This window comes from Amblyomma maculatum, chromosome 3 (genome assembly GCF_055883805.1).
Source record: "Amblyomma maculatum isolate TAMU_Amacu chromosome 3, ASM5588380v1, whole genome shotgun sequence".
In the NCBI taxonomy this organism is placed as follows: domain Eukaryota; kingdom Metazoa; phylum Arthropoda; class Arachnida; order Ixodida; family Ixodidae; genus Amblyomma; species Amblyomma maculatum.
The window spans coordinates 113,810,483-113,829,638 of NC_139346.1; the positions used below are offsets into that span (position 1 = coordinate 113,810,483).

General features: G+C 44.1%; 1 protein-coding gene across 1 annotated transcript in view; it reads left to right on the plus strand.

Annotated features, from left to right (window-relative positions):
• LOC146195734 (uncharacterized) overlaps positions 1–19,156 on the plus strand; it is a 53,081-nt gene that overhangs the window by 31,051 nt on the left and 2,874 nt on the right. The window contains exons 4-9 of the mRNA XM_084596844.1: positions 3,239–3,402; positions 4,461–4,552; positions 7,508–7,666; positions 10,298–10,367; positions 16,040–16,219; positions 17,204–17,232. Of these exons, the coding sequence (XP_084452970.1) occupies positions 3,239–3,402; positions 4,461–4,552; positions 7,508–7,666; positions 10,298–10,367; positions 16,040–16,219; positions 17,204–17,232 (694 nt within the window). The remainder of the gene's footprint in view (positions 1–3,238; positions 3,403–4,460; positions 4,553–7,507; positions 7,667–10,297; positions 10,368–16,039; positions 16,220–17,203; positions 17,233–19,156) is intronic.

Consider the following 19,156-nt stretch of genomic DNA (forward strand, 5'->3'; position numbering starts at 1 on the left):
GATTTCTGGGTGCGCGCGTCGCCGTTGTGATTCTGTCGCACAGTCGGGAATGACTTCATAGTCCAGTTGTCCGACGCGCGAAGGATTTTGTATGGCCTAAAGTATCGACGCAGTAACTTTTCACTTAATCCACGGCAGCGAACTGGAGTCCAAACCCACACTTGGTCACCTGGATTGTACTCTGCATGGCGTCGTCGTAAGTTGCATCGTCGGATTTCGGTGCGCTGTTGGTCTCGAATACTTAGCCGTGCGAGCCGTCGGGCTTCCTCTGCACGCTGCAAGTAGGCGGCGACGTCAAAATTGTCGTCGTTGGTTACGTGCGGCCGCATTGCGTCGAGCGTCCGCCAAAGCACTAAGCAACTCGGGGGCGGCGATAGCAACAAACGTGCTCGTCGATTGCCGAACGAAGAATGCCTGTCGCAGACATCAACGCTCGATTTAAAGGCGACATAGAACCATGTAAATAACATCGCAAATGGTCACTAACACAACTTACATCGTAGAAAAATACGCGAGGGCTGGAATCTGCGAGACAAATCTCGGTGCATCTTGAGCGACGAAGAAACTGATAAAGGTGTGTCTCGCGACATTGGGCCTTAACAAACAAAGAATACAAAATTGATACGCGTGCTAGAATCGCAGTGATGAGAAAGCATGCCGGCGACTGCTAAAGAACGACAAATACAGTTGAAGGATTTGTGGCAGTATTACGTCTACATATGCATCTTCCATTGTCCTCGAACTTTCCGCCAGTAAAACTACATTCATATCAGTCGCCAACCGCTGACGGCGCCGTAAACTAGCGGCAACACCTATTCGTCTACATCTGTCCGAACCCCCCCCCCCCCCCCCCCCCCACTTCAGCAAGGTTCAGCAGTAAAACTACTGGTTTTAACAATTCATGAGTCAAGAACTGGAACTTCATGCTGTCTCAGGCAACATAACAGGCATTACAGACTCTGGATCTAATCAGACGCATTGCTCCGAAAACGGGTGGCGCTCGCTCAGATGTTACAAGACAGATATGGGCGGGCAGTTGTGCAACCGCGCCTTGTTTACCAAGCCCACTTTCAGCATTTCACAAGGGCACAATCGGATCGCCTTGAAGCTATAAACCGAGAGGCAACGAGGGTCACCACCTGCCTCCCTCGCATCACAGAAATCGTGGCACTCCAAGAAAACGCGCAGCTAAACACAACAGATGAACTGGTGCAGCAACTACGTGATGCACGCAGGCTTAAGTGCCCCCTCTTTAACGTAACGTGCGCTCTAAAGGCTTATTCTACGTTCCATTCACTTCTACCACCGCCACTGCCAGTTCTTCTTCCTTGGCGTTTTGTACAGCTGAGCAATAACAAGCCAACTGATTTACGATGGCCTAGAACACAGGAAATGGCGTACTCACTTAGCGAGCGAATTATGGGACAAGACGCCTGTTTGCCACAAGGATACAATATAATTTACGTCGACGCGAGCATCCAAGCTTGCGAAGTGACAACTGCAGTTCACTGCCCTTGCAAGTCTTCACTGAACAGGACATCAAAGTTTCAATTACCCAAACCTCCATCTTCTTTTTGTGCGGAACTGCTTGCAGTGCAAGAGGCGATTCGCTCTGTGACCGTAATTCCCATGCCTCGCACAGCCCGTATTGTCATACGTACGAATGTGCTCCAGGTGACAAAGCTATTTAGACGCGTTAGTGGTAGCACAGAAACCTGCCAAAACATATACAGTCTAGCGGCATGCGTACCACAGCCAATTCGTATTGAATAGGCTCCGCGTGACCTTTTAAGTGCTCAAAGCCAGGCGGATTCTCGACCCGTCTTTCACCCTCAACCTCGACATGGCCGAACCTCATACAATTGCACAATACTACCCTACTTTTAACAAGAAAGGAACCCCTCTGACGCCGGACACGTGCTCAGATACCTCCGTGTATGGTAAGCCTCTCCGCGGTCTAACCCGTGCAGAGGAGGTGGCGCATCGGAGGATCAGAGTTGAGGTGCCCTAACACCGGCAGTAATAGAATTTGGCCTCAATTTCGACATTGGTATCGACGCCCTGAGTGCCCCGTCTGTAAATCCAGAAATGCAGGGGCTGACATCCATCACCTGCTGTGGGAATGTCCAGCCCTCAAGCCAACGAGGATCTGGCATCTGGTGGCAGCTAGCCTCTCCCCCGATAATCCGCAGTCATATCCGGCTTCCAGGCAGGGACCACATCATCGTTCACTCCTCGCCTTCATTGCATCAGCCAATCTTTATTCATTTATTTGACCACGCCCTTCATCCTTCATGGCATTTTTATGCCCTGAGGCAATAAACTTCGCAAAAGAAGTAATACATTGACCTACGGTAAATAGAGTGCTCTTTAATCATGTTTCGCTGAGCTTCGAGTGGTTATTTTGTGAGTCATACAATTTCGCCCTTCTATAACAGGTGAAATTAAGTTTTGAATTGTTACCGAAAATTCCTCGTTCAAAGCTGACATCGCCCTATCTTATATTCCTGTTGAGATTATTTTTCGATTCTACACACCAAAAAACCTACCATTGATTACTATTTTTCTTTCTGTTATTCTTCCTTCCGTTCCCAAATTTTAATATTATAGCGAGTGCTTTACACTGCAGCCCGACTCACCGTGCTGGTTAGCTTGCGTAACCGCGGAATCCGTTTTTTGAAGCAGGTGGGAAGTAAGGTGCGCGTGAACAGTGCTACTCAGTTCTCATTAAAGAACCTCAAAACCTCACATAGTTTAAATACCAACCCCCTCCCCTGCGGCGTCGCTCACAGCCTGAGTCACTTTGGGATGCTAAGCCCTATAAACCAAACCTAACATAGCGTCTCTAACATCAAATGTGCTGAAAATGTCGGATTCGCCTAGCGATTTCCTTTGACAGCAAGTTACAGCCTCTTCACCAAGCCCTAGGTGACTCAACACAATTGGCTCCCTTTGGAAAACCCGTATTGTTTTGAACCGCATCACAAGACCAAAATAATTCATACTGAGAGACTATCGACTGCGAGCAATACATATAGCGTTCATTAATTACCAACAGTAATTTATTAGATAATTTACTAGGCTTTACCAGATTTCTCTTTTTTACGCACTTACATCCGCTCACAGATACGAAGCGAAAGAAGGAAATGAAGTATTTAGTCGCTTTATTTATTTGTTCTTACAGAACGAGTTGATTTATTAGACTCATACTTTTATTCTATTTATTGCTCTTTAACAGTTTGTCTAACTTCGAAGGCACCAACTATAGCCACCTTAACCAGCTGAACGATTCCTGCCTGGAAGGCCGAGAACAGACATTGGACAGATCACTGACTTGGGACGTGGTCACATGGCTACGAAGCATTACTAAACTACCTGTGGTGGTGAAAGGAGTTCTCACAGGTAAGGAAAAGGAATTCTGGCGGTTGAAAATTGAAATACCAAGCACGTAGCTCTAGGATATATTTTTGCTGACTTCGTTGTTGTAAATATATTTTTCCCACAGTAACTTATCTACAATGTTTACATCCGGCAAGAGAATTTGGAGCGACTATCCACTAGGCTTCCTCCTATACGGCTATGGGAGCCGACGACAGCTTCTGCCGCTTCACGTGAACTGTACTTGCCAGCAAAACAGAGTGTTATACTTCATGTCTGGCCGAAAGCACACAGTTGTCGAGAAACATTGCTAGTGTGACTCCTTAAAAATGATCCTCAGCTTTATGTTTATTCCGCGGCGGCTATTCCACTAGTAAGACTGTTTAAAGATTGTTAAGTAAGAAGAAATTGTTGCTTACAAACTAAGCTGAATGAAGCTTGTAACGTTGCTCTATTCTATAACGTCGTATATTAGGAGTCATTTCTAGCATATCCTGCTGGAAAAAAGTGGGAATGCTTTTCGCCCAAAATATGCCGCTCATTTTACATTTTTGTGCTTCGATGAACGTAGTGCGACCAGAGTAGAGCTGCTCTTTCTGGCTGCTGGGCGATTGTGTAGATATAAGGGCATCTGTACTCGTTGTGACGGCTCAACCAGAAATGTTGACGCGTTGCATTATTATGCAATACTTTCACGCTGCTGCTGCGATACCTGTATGTCAGCTGGTTTGAACTTCACGACCAAAAGTTAACCTGAAATAAAAATATTCGTCAGGTTTTCTGACAATTACTAAACACCGCGAGCCCTGTTAAGAGGCGCGGGTCTCAAATATTGAGCGCTGAAATATTTGTTTTCTTATTTACGTCTTTCTACATATTCAAATGCATTAGTTTGACATGTCTCTGGATGCGGCCCCGCGGTTTCTAGTAGCTATGATCCTCTACTGCCAAATCCAAGGATCGATCGAGACGCAGTGAAGTTTAAAGTCTCACTAAACGTTTTCAATTCTGGTTAAAATGTTGTGCTTTCAGCTGATTATTTTTACCTCGCTGCCTGCCAATCCTTGCGCATTACTTTTCAGCTGAAGACGCTTGTGAAGCTGTTAGCCATGGTGCATCGGCGATAATCGTATCCAACCATGGTGGGCGTCAACTTGACGGTGTTCCGGCGACGGTAACCTTGGCTTGTATCCCGAGATAACAATTTGTTTTTAGGTGCACTTCTCACTCTGGAAGTACCAGAGAAGATCAGTCAGACTCAAATCAGTTTTTAATTACATGAACGTGAGCTGGAGGTTAAAGTGCCCTGATTAAAAGTGCTTCTTACCATTTGCAACGAAGTATGTTGCATTCGAAGAAACATTGCAGAAACCATACAGAAACGCAGTTTTTTGTTTCCTTTTTTTCTTTTAGCAAAAAGAATAGCCTTTAATCAATTGTTTCAATAGCTTCTTCTCCTTATTATAATGTTTAAGACATTAAATTAATATGCACAAACTAAGCCTCGTTGCGTGCTTACTCAGCTAAATGTGCACGACGAATCGTATATCATAATAAACCTGAAACCTGTACAAGAAGCTATCATGCCAATATTGTCAGTTTTACGTATACGTCTGTCCGCAAAACAATCATACAGCATTATTTCAAATTGCAGTACCCAATTTGTACTTAGTAAACCAAGTGTTCTCCAAACCCTCTCCCCCCCCCCCTCCTTCATACTAAGCATGCATTCCTAAAAATAATTACTTCTCTAAAAGACCTATTAGGCACAAGTAGCTTACAGTGTTTAATATCATTCGGTCAGAACCCACTTCGTTCAGCTCAAAAGGATATTATTTATTATTTGGAATCACTATGAGCTTGCTGCTCTTTACGGTTAAACTTTTAGCCTAAAGGTCCTCAATGTTCTTTTTGTATGTTCGCACTACGGCTATTCAGCTTCGTGCTCAACGGCTGCCCAAATGAGCCCTTGTTTTGTTTCATGCATCTAAAAAGGGTGGTTGAAGCATAGATACTCCGGAAGCCTCACTTCGCCCACGCTGAATTTGAGTTCACTCCCTTCACAGATTCGTACCATGAAAGGGAAATACCCAGGAGAATAAGATTGGTATGTAGCGCATTTGCCAAATACTCGCCGATTATGACTGGCAGTTTACCGGCATAGCACAAGAGGAAATTATACAAAATTTTTATGTAACCTGTACGCACTTATGGGGCTGAAATGTGGAGAATGGTTGGTTGGTTGGTTGGTTCATAGGAAGGGAAAGGCGCAGTATCTGTCACACTTGCTCTGTGGACACCTGAACCGCGCCGTAAGGGAAGGGATGAAGGTGGGAGTGAAAGTGGATAGAGAGAAAGGGGGGCCGTAGTGGAGGGCTACGGAGTAATTTCGACCACCTGGGGATCTTTAACGTGCGCTGACATCGCACAGCACACGGACGCCACTTCGTTTCGCCTCCATCGAAACGCAGCCGCCGAGGCCAGGATTCGATCCCGGGAACTCCGGCACAGTAGTCGGGCGTCTTACCACTGCACCACCCCGGCGGGGTTGTGGAGAATAGCAAAACGGTTTCTACGGAAGTGACGACTGCGCAGAGAGCTATGAAAAGAAAAATGGTGGGTGTAACGTTAAGAAATAGGAAGCGTGCAGAATGAGTCAGAGGAATAGCTAGTGTTAGTGACATTCTTGTGGAAATCGAGAAAGCAAAATAGGCATGGGCCCGAGCAGGGCATGCATATTCGAAGAGAAGATAACCGATGGTCCCTTAGGATAGGAAATTTGATTCTGAGGGAAGGAAAGCGTATCAAGGGCGACAGAAAATTGGGTGGGTGTATCAGGTTAACAAGTTCGCAGGGGTCAAGTAGATGAAGCTAGCACAAACCGGGTTATTGGAGGTATATGGGAGATGCCTTCGCTCTGTACTGAGTATAATTCGAATGATCATGATAATGATCAGTTGAGCAAGGTATCTTTCTCACCTTGCTTCACAACGGGAATTGAGACTAATTGGGACCGAAGAGGCGAAGCCAAATTAGCCTCAACATTTTATCAATACTTCTGTCACCAATATAATGCTGCGATTTGGGCAAGTTGGTATCTATTCGCAGTAACAAACTGCACGTGAAAACAGTATGCGCGAAGAAATACGCAACACAAGCGCTTGAGTTGTGTATTTCTTCGTGCGACCCGTTTTCTCACGCTGTTTTTCGCTATGAATTTTGTCACCATCTTAACTTCTTATTCCTAATTTTATTTCTCATTTGCTCCTTTGCAGCCATAAAAGCTTCATTGTGTGGAAAGAATTCATCGTAAGCAAAGCAAAAACATATATGCTCCAAAGTTCTTCGCTAGCGCACATACAATTTGTTTTCCTTATGCCCTTGATAAATCGCTAAAATTCTCAAATGAGCATTGTAGGATTGTACCTCCACCCCAGCGACTAAGTTTGACAGCTGCTGTCCTTTTCTATGATTAAGACCACTACTCCGGCCATCTTAAGGATAAATATAGTTTTTGGCAAGAATTTGTAAACAGAGCGTATTTAGTGCTTTGTTTCTTCATCTAGCAATGAATATTTTACGACTTCAGTTCATGCAGCGCTTTTATTAGAAGCAAAAGCGATTACGCAAGGAAACCACAACAAAAAAACAGCAGATTGTCACCCTTTCTTTTATCAAACGAAGGACGCGTCCATATGTCATTAACATGCTGCATGTGTCCACTGTACCAATCTTATTCTAGAAGATAACTGAACCCACAAAATAAACATCCCGTCAGGGTGGTTTGTTGAGGGTAAGATACAAATAATAGATAAAAAGGGGAAAACGAAGAAATTTGGCTCATTTTTAATGGTAATCGCGGGTGTACAGATGCACTCAAAATTTAATTTTTTTTTTCGTTTACAGCATGTGTGAAAAAAAAACTTTTTCTCCCCGTTTAAAAGCGTGGCCTGATATTAAGGGGAGCGCCTTGCAGCTCGCATCAATAAGTGTAAAGCTAACTCTCATGCTTGCGTGCTCAGGCTCCAGAGTTTTTTGTGTGGTTGCAATTTTATTTAACGCTTCAGTGGAAGGCTATCATTACAGCAGCGTTCTCCGGTGCTTCTTATGTTCCGCACCGGTCGCGCAGATCGAGGTGCTACCCGAGATTGTCCGTGCCGTGGCCGGCCGATGCGAGGTGTACCTGGACGGCGGGGTGCGCAGGGGCACTGACGTCATCAAGGCGCTGGCTCTGGGTGCCAGAGCAGTGTTCATCGGCAGACCTGTCATTTGGGGCCTAGCTTATGACGTGTGTATTTAAGTTTGTTATTGATTTTTACTTTTACTTTTCATTTCAATTTCAAGACCTTTGCGCAGCAAAATCTATAGCCCCGAAAGACATATTTATTTAGGCAAATAATGATGTATTGAGAGCCATTTTAATTCCGTCAAAACACATTGCTTTGCAGTTTCCATCTAGCTTCAATCAACTTGTCGAGAGATATCGCTGACCAATATATCTAATTCATACCGCCGTTTTCGCGAAAATAATAATAATAATAATTGGTTCACAGGAAGGGAAAGGCGCAGTATCTGTCACACTTGTGTCTGTGGACACCTGAACCGCGCCGTAGGGGAAGGGAGGAAGATGGGAGTTAAAGTGGAAAGAGAGGAAAGAGGAGCCGTAGTGGAGGGCTGCGGAGTAATTTCGACCACCTGGGGATCTTTAACGTGCGCTGACATCGTACAGCACACGGACGCCTCTTCGTTTCGCCTCCATCGAAACGCAGCCGCCGAGGTCGGGTTCGAACCCGGGAATTCCGGACAGTAGTCGGGCGTCTTACCACTGTACCACCCCGGCGGGGCCGCGAAAATCTCAATTTTCGTTCTCCGGAAAATTCAGCGGCGGTGTTGTCGGCACAGGCGTCGTGACTAAGAAACCAAGGTCGTGGCTCTGGCAGGTTAAAGTTGGCGGTTTTAATGGGCGTGCGCTGACATGAACGCATGAAAAGGCTGATTTGGCAAGCTCTGCCAACTTTGATTGGTGACGATTGAGATGGGAGGGTAATATAGGATTTCAGCCTTCCAGGAACTTTGGATACCCAGTCAGACCGTCGCCACTGAGATCTTGGCAAGGCCTGCGCTCCCCAGCAGCCTACGTCACGACAGGCGGATGGCGATAAAGTACCAGCAAATGAAAGTGCGAGCGCGAATCTGTGTCGAGTCACATGATGTCATCTCGCCCTTTTACCCAAGCCTGTACGTGCAGATTCAGTGGCTAATCCTTTATCGCTCATCCGCTTGTCATGACGTTCGCTGATGGGAGAGAAGGTGATGCAAAGGCCTTGTTAAAATATCGGTGGTGTCGGTCAGACACGGTGGTCCTAGGCCACGCTAACATCCGACTTGTCCCCCATACCATGTTTTATAGAAATATTAAGACGTATATAATGTAGGCTGATGAGTGTGGACAGGATTTGTGTGTCCGTGGTGGGCCTAGACAGCGCGAACATTCGACTATCATATCATGTTTTACACCCCGCCGGGGTGGCGCAGTGGTTACGGCGCTCGACTACTGTTCCCAAGGACGCGGGATCGAATCCCGGCCTCGGCGGCCGCTTTTCGGTGGAGGCGAAAAGCAAGGCGCGTGTGCTGTGCGATGTCAGTGCACGTTAAAGAACCCCAGGTGGTCGAAATTTCCGGAGTCCTCCACTACGGCGTCTCTCATAGCCTGAGTTGCTTTGGGACGTTAAACCCCACAAACCAACCAACCATATCATGTTTTACAGAAATATTAAGGCGTATGTATTATATGCTGATGAGTGTGGACAGGATTTGTGTGTCCGCCGGGGGTGTCGCACGGTCTCTGTCGAGAAATGAACTGATTGAAGAGTAAACGAATAGTTCTACAAGGCAGAGGGTGAAAAACGTGACTACGCGAAAACGTTTGCTGATATTATATATTTCATTATTTAATTATAGCATAAATGTCGATTAGACTACATAGTGTGCGACATATATAAAGAGGCGCAGACTTCGAAGTTGCGCAAAGAACGTGGCAGTTTAAAAAAAGTTGAGAAAAAGGAGCAATAAAGAAAAGAAAAGTAAGAAATGGGCACAAGTAGTCGCAGGAAAGGCTTTCTCCTCACCGCACTCACCCCTCATCCTCATTCACCCTCACCGTCTGCGATGTCAGTATAGAAATGGCGGAGGAGATGACCACCCGGCGCGGCTACTTATCAGAGGAGGAATGGAATTCAGAACAGCATAACAACTTGAAATTGCAACCGTTTAGCTTTGAAGGAACATACTCAATCCACTCCGAGAGAAATTATGCTGCTTGCGTGCGTGGTTTTGTCGACGACCCTTTCTCCAAGCATTTCACCTCAGAAAAACAAGGCACAAGTCAGAGGGAAATCTTGCACCTATTAAAAAACCCATACTACCCGTCGACATCACTGCGATCCAGCCTGGTACCTCCCGTATTGGATCTCGCGTGGGATCCACTGCCGCTGCCAGAGGTGTACAGAATTTACATACGTTGCAGGCTGCTACCAATGGGCTTCGATGTGGATCAATATTGTGAAACAAAATTGTGAAACAAGCTTTCAATATTGTGAAACAAAATTACCTTTTTGTCTGCCTGATACCAACGTCCGTGCTCTGAACGCGACATCTATCACGCATCGGTTTACTGAGCAATCGGTCCACTGACGCACTTAGAATGTAAATGTGAGCCAAGCAGAGAAATTAGCTACAGCAAGGTGCGTTTCATTTCATGCGCACTCAACAGCCCCCATGCTTCTTCACCGTTGCCCAATTGATTTGAAGCAAAACGTGATTGCTATCTTTGCAGTAATGTTCAGTGGGCGTCTGTTTCGTGAAATGTTCCACGTCACAGCGCCTAACCAATCAACCATGTAAACCATGTCTGCTGCAGGGTGAAAATGGCGTGAACAAAGTTCTCAGCATGATCAGGATGGAGATTGAGCGTGCGATGGCACTTATGGGTAAGTACCGTCATTTTATCGTAAAGCATGTACCTTCAATCACCCGTTACTTCTTGAGAATTTGGGGGAAAAATTCTTCCACGCGTCACCCCAAAGATACACTGGCTACCGAGAATGCAGCATTTCTAAACTCTGTAGCTGTGAACTGCGCAACTTTTTTGTCACCTATACAGAAGTGGACTGACATAAAAAAACGGCTTATTAAGACAGCTACCTAATCAGGCAATCACTATCAGCCGGTTATTGCAGCTCTTTCGCGCTGATACTGTCTGTATACACTCTCGCTGGATAGCGTGGTACTCTTAGGACGGATTTCGTCAGAGACGGCAGTCTCCAAAGTTTAACTTCCGCCCCTAAGCGTTCTCATCATCCTCCACTCGTAGGCCTTACATTGTCGCCGATCGGATTTTTCATAGACAGTCAAAATTGCTTGATCTCTGCACCGAGCTCGAGCCTCCTGAAGGCGGCGTCCGGACGTCGTCCGCATATCCCGTAGACTTGCAGGACGGCAGTTGCTGCTAAATCCAACTCTCTAGCTTTTAGGGTTTCTTTTTCTTGGCTGAGGTCAGGCTCACTTTAGCTTCCGCATTACAGCCAATAGCCAAGGTGATTAAAATATTTAGATAGAAGCTAGCCTCCAGAGATCTTTGATGATGTCAGACAGAACTTACTAGCTTCGGTATATCGACGATAGAGGGTAATAAACGTGTCGGGCAATCCTGTCAGTGATAAAATACATTGTCAGCCCGGCGCAGCGTATAGATAGTCATAATTGCGAGAGGGACATCAAGGAGAACCACGGCGCTGATTTTTTGTTTTAATCTGTCTCCATGGCGATGACAGTGTCCCTTCATTTTATCGCCCTGCACCTTCCCTCCTTACTACCGCGCATCTCTGTTGCCTAGTCTTTCCATACCACTCAGACCTTCCTAAGCCTCGTTAGGGTGCCTAAGTAGTTTTGTCAGCTCTCTTCGAATGAAACTTAACAGTGCACCTCAAAATTGTTTCACAATAAATTTAATGCAATCTCATCTCTTGGAATACTTTTAACGCGAACACATTTCTTGCGTTATGAGTGGCGCGGACACGACCTGTGAACAGAGCCTGTCACGAGAACGTATCCGCACAAACTGTCAACCATCTATTGATTGTTAAATAATATATTAGCTGATTGAGTAATTATGTAATAAGTGAAAGAAATAGTTAAATTCTAAATTATATATTCAATGTAAATAATAATTTTGACTGAATAAATAATTACATTTGTTTCCAAATATTTTAGGATAAAATAGCTATTTTGTCAGTTTTCTGAAACAGTTAATTACTCATTTGTTCAACTAATCAGGTGCATTATTAAAGCCTTTTCAGAAAATTAACTTTCATGTACTTAATTAACGCTATTGCAACGAAATCAACCTACGTTTTCGGGTGTAGTAGAATCGAGTTTAGAGGTAAAATGATCCTTGTAATTGGCAAAGGCATAAAGAAACGAGCATGCAGCAACATAAAGAGCAACAGTTGGAGAAATTTCTTAGCATTACTGCCCTTAAGAAACATTAGTGCAACCTTCGATTTTTTCATTGTGTCCACGAAGTTTCGGCAAGACACATCACATTTTTTGACGAAATTTCAAGAACAGGGCTCACATCTACGCCTCGTACTATCCTCCTGCGAACAACGTGCGCTGAATGTTCAGCACAGTGACGGGGCCCATTTGTGCGGTGGCGTTTAGAATGCGCACATGTGGCCTTAAAAATTGGACGGTGCGGCAGAGCTCAGGACCTTTCAGCAAACACTAATTTTATTCAAAACCTCGGAGGCTCTTTTGTAGATGTTGCCTGTGTTTTTGCCTAAAGTGCTATTCTGGTTTATTTTCTTTTTCGGCATCACCAGTAGTAGTAGTATGTGGTTATTTGTTTGCCAGCGCCGGTATCAGCACCTAAACTGGGGCGTAAAACGTAGTTTTGAAGTGACCACTTCACGGTGCCACCGCGGGCTAAGATCAGCGATGGCTGACGACTGACTTTCAGTGATACAGAGCACAAATAATGGCTATAAGCAAAGACCATGCACTATCCATGTAGTGTCGCCCCATATGTGGTAGTGTGATGCGTGACGTCAAGCATGCCGCGCATTTATCGCCTGTGCATCGTCGAAGACCTCACTTCAGAAAACAGCATATTGACATTTAAGCAGATCCACTGAAATCGAACCACTATTTCCCCGTCCGCAGCCAAGTGCGCAAACAGCTGCTCCACGCTTGTTTGTGAGAAACGCTTTAAAGTTCTTGCCTAGCGTGAGAAGGATAAGCGATGACAATGACGAAACAGTTATGATGGTGATAATGATAATATTAGCGACGAGAATGACGCAGCAGTTAGTGATAATGATAACCATTTTAGCAGCGATGGCAGTGACGGTGCATTTAGTTTACAATTCTAATAGAAAGATAGCGACAATGATGAAAAACTAGAAAAGTAACCAAGCCTAACGAACCTTTCGCTTCGTCTGTGTCTAGTAGAGTTAAATCACGGAAATATTAATACGGAAGCAATACTACGCCAGGATTCAGCCCGTAGCGTAAACCCGGCCGGTAGTCACGTTAGATCATTAGAGTGACCGCAGATGGGGCCCCTCTTCAAGCCGTCGGGTGAAACCGGTCGGTAGCCACGTCGCGGCGCTGAAGAAGGAGAGGAAGAAGGAGAGGATAAAGAAGAAGAAGAAGAAGAAGAAGAAGAAGAAGAAGAAGAAGAAGAAGAAGAAGAAGAAGAAGAAGAAGAAGAAGAAGAAGAAGAAGAAGAAGAAGAAGAAGAAGAAGAAGAAGAAGAAGAAGAAGAAGAAGAAGAAGAAGAAGAAGAAGAAGAAGAAGAAGAAGAAGAAGAAGAAGAAGAAGAAGAAGAAGAAGAAGAAGAAGAAGAAGAAGAAGAAGAAGAAGAAGAAGAAGAAGAAGAAGAAGAAGAAGAAGAAGAAGAAGAAGAAGAAGAAGAAGAAGAAGAAGAAGAAGAAGAAGAAGAAGAAGAAACAGAAAGAGAACGGGTTTAACTAAAGCTAAATCCCAGCTAATATTTTTCCTTAGGTGTAGCGTGGTAGTCATGACATTAATATACAGACTTCTTGCTGCAACGACACCATGGAGTTTGTTTTAGATTTTTAAACAGGCAAATATTTACTTCCGGAAGTTATACCACTGTACCACAACACCGCCGCTGAGGCTGGTTTCTTGCGCGACGTTCTTCTTTTAAGGGATATTCTTAGAAGTGATCATTAGTGCACCACTTTGATTCCTACATTAGAATCGGTTTAGTCAGTGTTCAAATTATATTCGAAACGGGTTTTAGCGAGGGCATTGGTATTCCATTCTCTTTGGAAAACGCACTTTTTGCGCAATATCGAGAAACACCAGGCGTTGTGCTGTGTGTATTTTATTATATTATATGGAACGTACACCATTTGCAATTAGGACTCAGCAATCGATTTTTACGGTCATTCTCCGAGAGACATTGATTGTTTCATAAACCCATTTGCAACGATCACGGGAAAGCGTGTTCTGGAACTTCCGGCAAGCAGTCAGATTCCCTGCTCTCCACAAATCTACATTGTCTTGGCCAAGAATAAAATGATATGAGAGACACAACCTGCCCCTGCCTGCTAGCTGTGGATTTCTCGTTTGATTTTGTTCTGTGGTAGAGACTTCAAAAGGGAGGAGGACGCTCGAGTTTCCTCACTTAAATAATATTGACAAGGTATCAACCTCCGTCTGTGCGCGAAATTCGCCCTGAAGTTGTGTAACTGGATCTATTATATGAAAAGGCAGAAAATAAAGCCAGAGTTCCAAATCCGCTACCTTGCTCCCTCTGCGCTGCGAAACAACCATGAAACGAATATAAGGGAGCCGAGAATTGTTGGAAGTGCACAAAATTAGTAAAATATTAAAAACACTTGGCCTTGAAAAATGCCAAAATAGAAAAAGAAGATGGCGGAGGTAGAACGTTAATATCTCAAAGATTAGGGGCCAGAATCCCTTCAGCTGTGGTGATCTGGTTTGCGTGCTCGGTTATCGCGGGCAAGGTTAGCCGAACATCGTTGCCTCCTACTACTTGCAGTTCAAGATTTGCAAATGCATGGTCTCAAGTGTATGCATGACTATAGTATGCGGTGTAGATTGACCGTCTGTTGTTATACTTTGCTATAAGGGATGACAATCCAGGGCATGTATGGGCGTAGGAAACCGCATTTTGGAAGAATTGTGTCCGTAATTTTAGCCAGGTAGCCCATCGTGCCTTTGTCAGAGACCTGCCACGGAGGGCATAACGTACGTGTATGATCAAATTATATATGGTTTCTTAATAGCGAACAGCACAACCCCTCCCGAACTTATGACTCCTAAGTGTGGTACCCTGAGTGCTGGCTACATTGTTCACGTGAAAGGTACGCGCATTAGAGCAAAATGGTAAGAACGTAATTAGCGCAGAAATGTGAGGGCTCAGAATTGAGAAATTAGCGATGGGTTGTTTTCTCACAAATGTCTAATGTATTTCGAAGGAACACGAAAACAATAAAGAACAATGATGTAGAGTCGACGCGAAGGAAGTGGTTGACACCAGAGTGTACCAAATGATCCTGCTCTCTCTATATGGACGCGCGCCGTTTGAAAAATGTCGGATGTATATACCTGTTACTTCCTCAAAAGCACCTTGCTGCTCAGTTTACTAAGGCGATTATTCCAGCAGTGATAACGCGAAATGCTGATCGGCCTTATTAGGCGAAAATTAGTTAGTTTAGTTTAGTTTAGTGGGGTTTAACGCCCTAAAGCAACTCAGGCTATGAGACGCCGTAGTGGCGGACTCCGGAAATTTCGACCACCTGGGGTTCTTTAACGTACACTGACATCGCACAGCACACGGGCGCCTTGCTTTTCGCCTCCATCGAAAAGCTCCCGCCGAGGCCGGGATTCGATCCCGCGTCCTTGGGAACAGTAGTCGAGCGCCTCATTAGGCGAAAATCTTTTCGGCGTTGTGGTAAACACAAGATCTTAACCCATAAAATGGTGTCGCAACAAACGTCTTCTAACCACCAAAACAGCGAGTGGGAAAATCGCATACACAACAGACACCCCGTAGCAATGTCCTTCCACGCCCCCACTTCTTTCCACGAAGTTGCGCAATTGGCACATACGGCATAGCTAACAGACGTCTGTGTGTCACCAGACTTCCCTCCATCAACCATAGCATCAATGCTATGAAGCAACCGTTCACCCTGAAACATTTCGGACGGTGTCTACCATTCCGCATCGAATATAGCATCCACCTGCTGATCACGTTAGATAGTTTGCGATAAGGACTCGAACCAACGACTTGTGCACATCAATTGTGTACCTTATTCCCATCACCACACGACGTAACCTAATTCAGTGGGAGCAGTCAGAGGAGGAGTGGAGAAGGTGCCATCCCTACCCACGCCTCGTAGACAGAAAGTTTTCATAGCGAAGAAAAAGAGTGCATGCGCTCTTGCTGAGCTCCCATTAACTCCGATGCTCCCAATAACTCTGAGGTAGTATAAACTGTGGATAAAGAACCTTCTTTAGACAGCTGTTCACCATTATAGTTCTAAATATGTGACACAACATACAGAAAACTGATTATTATGGCGAAATATCTTTTTTTCTCTTTCAGGCTGTGCTTCGCTTCGGGAACTGAAAGCAAGCATGATAATTCATCAGGACAGCTTAAGAAGCTATCGGCACTCGGGGCGAGGTAATGCCGAGAGTTGTGACTCAGAGGAGCCTTCCAAATACTATCAGCCTGTCATATCTGATTCCCTACTTGCCTTGTATCCTAAAGCCACAAATCAACGTAGGCATACTACCGGCAGCCGCACCTTATACACGACGGCGCTTCAATTCGAATGAAATGTAATATCTTTTGTTATTCAATGATGAAATATTGTGCAAGTATATAAATGTTTATTTTGATATGGCAAGCTTGAATCTGACTGCCTTTTTTCGATTAGTCTAGGAAGTATGCGACGTTAGCGTTTTCTTCTAGCCTTTACAGCATCAAACACCAAACCAATTTTGCAAATTGTGTTAATGACTATTGTTATTGTCATCTAAGTTAATGACTAATGACGAGATGCTTAAAACGATGCTTACTTATAGTTTCACACATTAATACCAAGTTCTGATAGTGTTACATATAAAGTTTCAAAGTATCTAAATAGATGTTCTTAGTAAATATTCAATGTCATCTATCCAAGTGCAGCCATGAGGCTGCAATGCAAAGCTAACTGCTTTCTAACTACGCTAACTGCGTAGTTAAAGAAAAATTTGCCCTAAGGAAGTAATGCCAGCCGTATGGTAACGCTTAAATTGATACTGACCAGCAATTACTCCCTATAAGAGTATGGACACATGGCCCACGTCACCGACAGCTGTTGAAATTAATTGGGGCCACAGACCTACATCACTATATTTAAACCCGTATGCCAAAGGGAATTTTTGCGCAATAAAAAAAAAGACATTGCTCCAATAGCAGACTTTCTAAACATTGGACCACCATCGTTCCCATTTATCGTCATTGCAAAATTTGCTCTTGGCCTCCAAACTTCTAAACCTTCCTTATTAGCTCAGCTGGTAGAATGACTGCCCGTGTCAGTCGATGGTCCTAGGTTCGAACCTGAGACCAGGACAAAATTTCTACAAACAAGCTTTGAGAAAGCTGCGTAGCTTTCCCTTGTAGCCGTATGGTTTCACTTAGGTGGAAATTAATGAGTAGTTACTCGCGTATTAGCAGCGATTATTGCTAGCTCAACAACTATTGCCTAAAACGATCACGCAGGTGAGCCCCACGAAAAGCGGCCTCAAATGGTAAGTCTGTAAATCTGCCAAAGCAAATACGAGGGCCGTTTTAATACATTCCTTATATATTTCATTTTACAATGAGAGCCAATAAGGTAATAACGTGATAAGTTACATTATTTTTCATTTTTAAGGTTTTGACAACGACGAAGAAATCTAAAACGTTTCTGTGAATTCATAATTACGAGAGGGCAGCAACAAAAACAAACACAGAGAACCAATCGAATGAGCGCTGTAAAAGCGCTCACTTGAACTTCTTATTTACACACGTTTTGCATATTAAGGGGCGGCACAACCTGCCTAATGAACTTGTACTTTCTCCCTTCAGAGTGCGACGCTTTGTGTAACTTCCAGGTGTTGCGCAGCCTTCCAAAACAATGAAGCTTCCCAAATTCCTCATTTCGAGAAGCTCACCAATACTGCTGCTCTTGTGAAACAAACAAATATGAAAAAAAAAGAAAACTTCGCATAAAATCTCTGGTAGATGTCACTGGCGTCTGTAGCAAACCACTATATGATGCCGTACTTCCTCCGTGTAAATTCGAGCAATACTAATGAATTATCAATGACAGATAAAGTTATAATAACAAAATCTTCTTGTAATAATCTAGTTACGTTTTAAGCATTGTAACGAACAAATGTAACTGTCGCATTTCACACAAATTACATGCAAACCCCCTTATAACAACACTGATGTACCAAGGAAATATCTCTGCTATAAGAAATTAATGTAGTACACGGGCTATGTCAAAATATCGCAAACTTCGGAGGCAAGCATTTAGTGGCAGGAAAAGAGCGTAGTATGTACATTTGTTTGCATAAAAAATTCTTATCAGCCTATATTCGCTGCTCTACACCTGTTCATGCCTTCATTCTCTCACCTCAAACAATCCCCAGCCCGTGCCCATAGACACTTTCATTTAGGATGTTCCCACAGGAATCCCCGATCTAACCTGCCCTCTCGTCTCTGATCGATTTGCAGGCTCGATTGTACTTCCGATTTCAGGCACAGTGGAGCATTGCCAAAAGTGAGGCCTGGTGCCGAAATTCCTTTCCAAACACATCTGACTATCTCGTGCTTACTATGGTTCCAAAATTCGTTGTTTTGCGATACCTGGATTCCTCCTTCAAATGTCTTGCTTAGTTCTTTCATTCTCTTGCAGATAGGATTAGCCTTGTGCTCATGTTATATGGTTTTCATTATATGCCTTCTAATTATATGCCATTATCCCTTATTTCTTTCTGCTGAATTACAGCCCTGCTTTTCACCCTCTGCTTATCACAGCCATATTATAGCTCTTGGAACTCATCCCGTTTCTCTTCCAGCTCTGTGCGAATATCAAATCTGTTAGAACTTCTCTTACTTTCTTTCCTCATTGTATGCATCTCATATTGACTCTTACCTTAATCTGTTCACGGTTTTTATTTTCTTATGACTAATAAATATGAATAGCAGTAACAGCCTCAGTCAGTTTTTATTTTTGCTGACTTTGACCTTCCATGTTATGATAGCCTCAATATCTGTAAGACATTTTTTGAGAACCGAACCATGCTTCCATCCAAATCATATTTGTTTGACTAGCAACCGCTTACGCTAATCTACATAATCAAATGCTCTCTTAATCTTTAAAAAAGCTACCCGTAGTGGTCCCTTGTTTATTTGGGTCGAAGCCCCGGTGGAGGGCGTTTTGTAATCGCCGCTTTGCTGCGTCTCTAGAGTAGCCGCTCGCATGCTTCTGCGCGTGATTCTTGCGTGTAGCTGCGATAATCAGTGACCACCTCCGCTGCCGAACTGAATGTGCCGAGCTGCTTTGCTGGTGTTTTCGATTTTGGCTCGGACGATGCGTACATATGAGATAAAACACGCGTGCACGCTACGCATTGGCACTTCCTAAACGATGTGCGAAAGGACTTCAAAAAAAAAAAACACTAC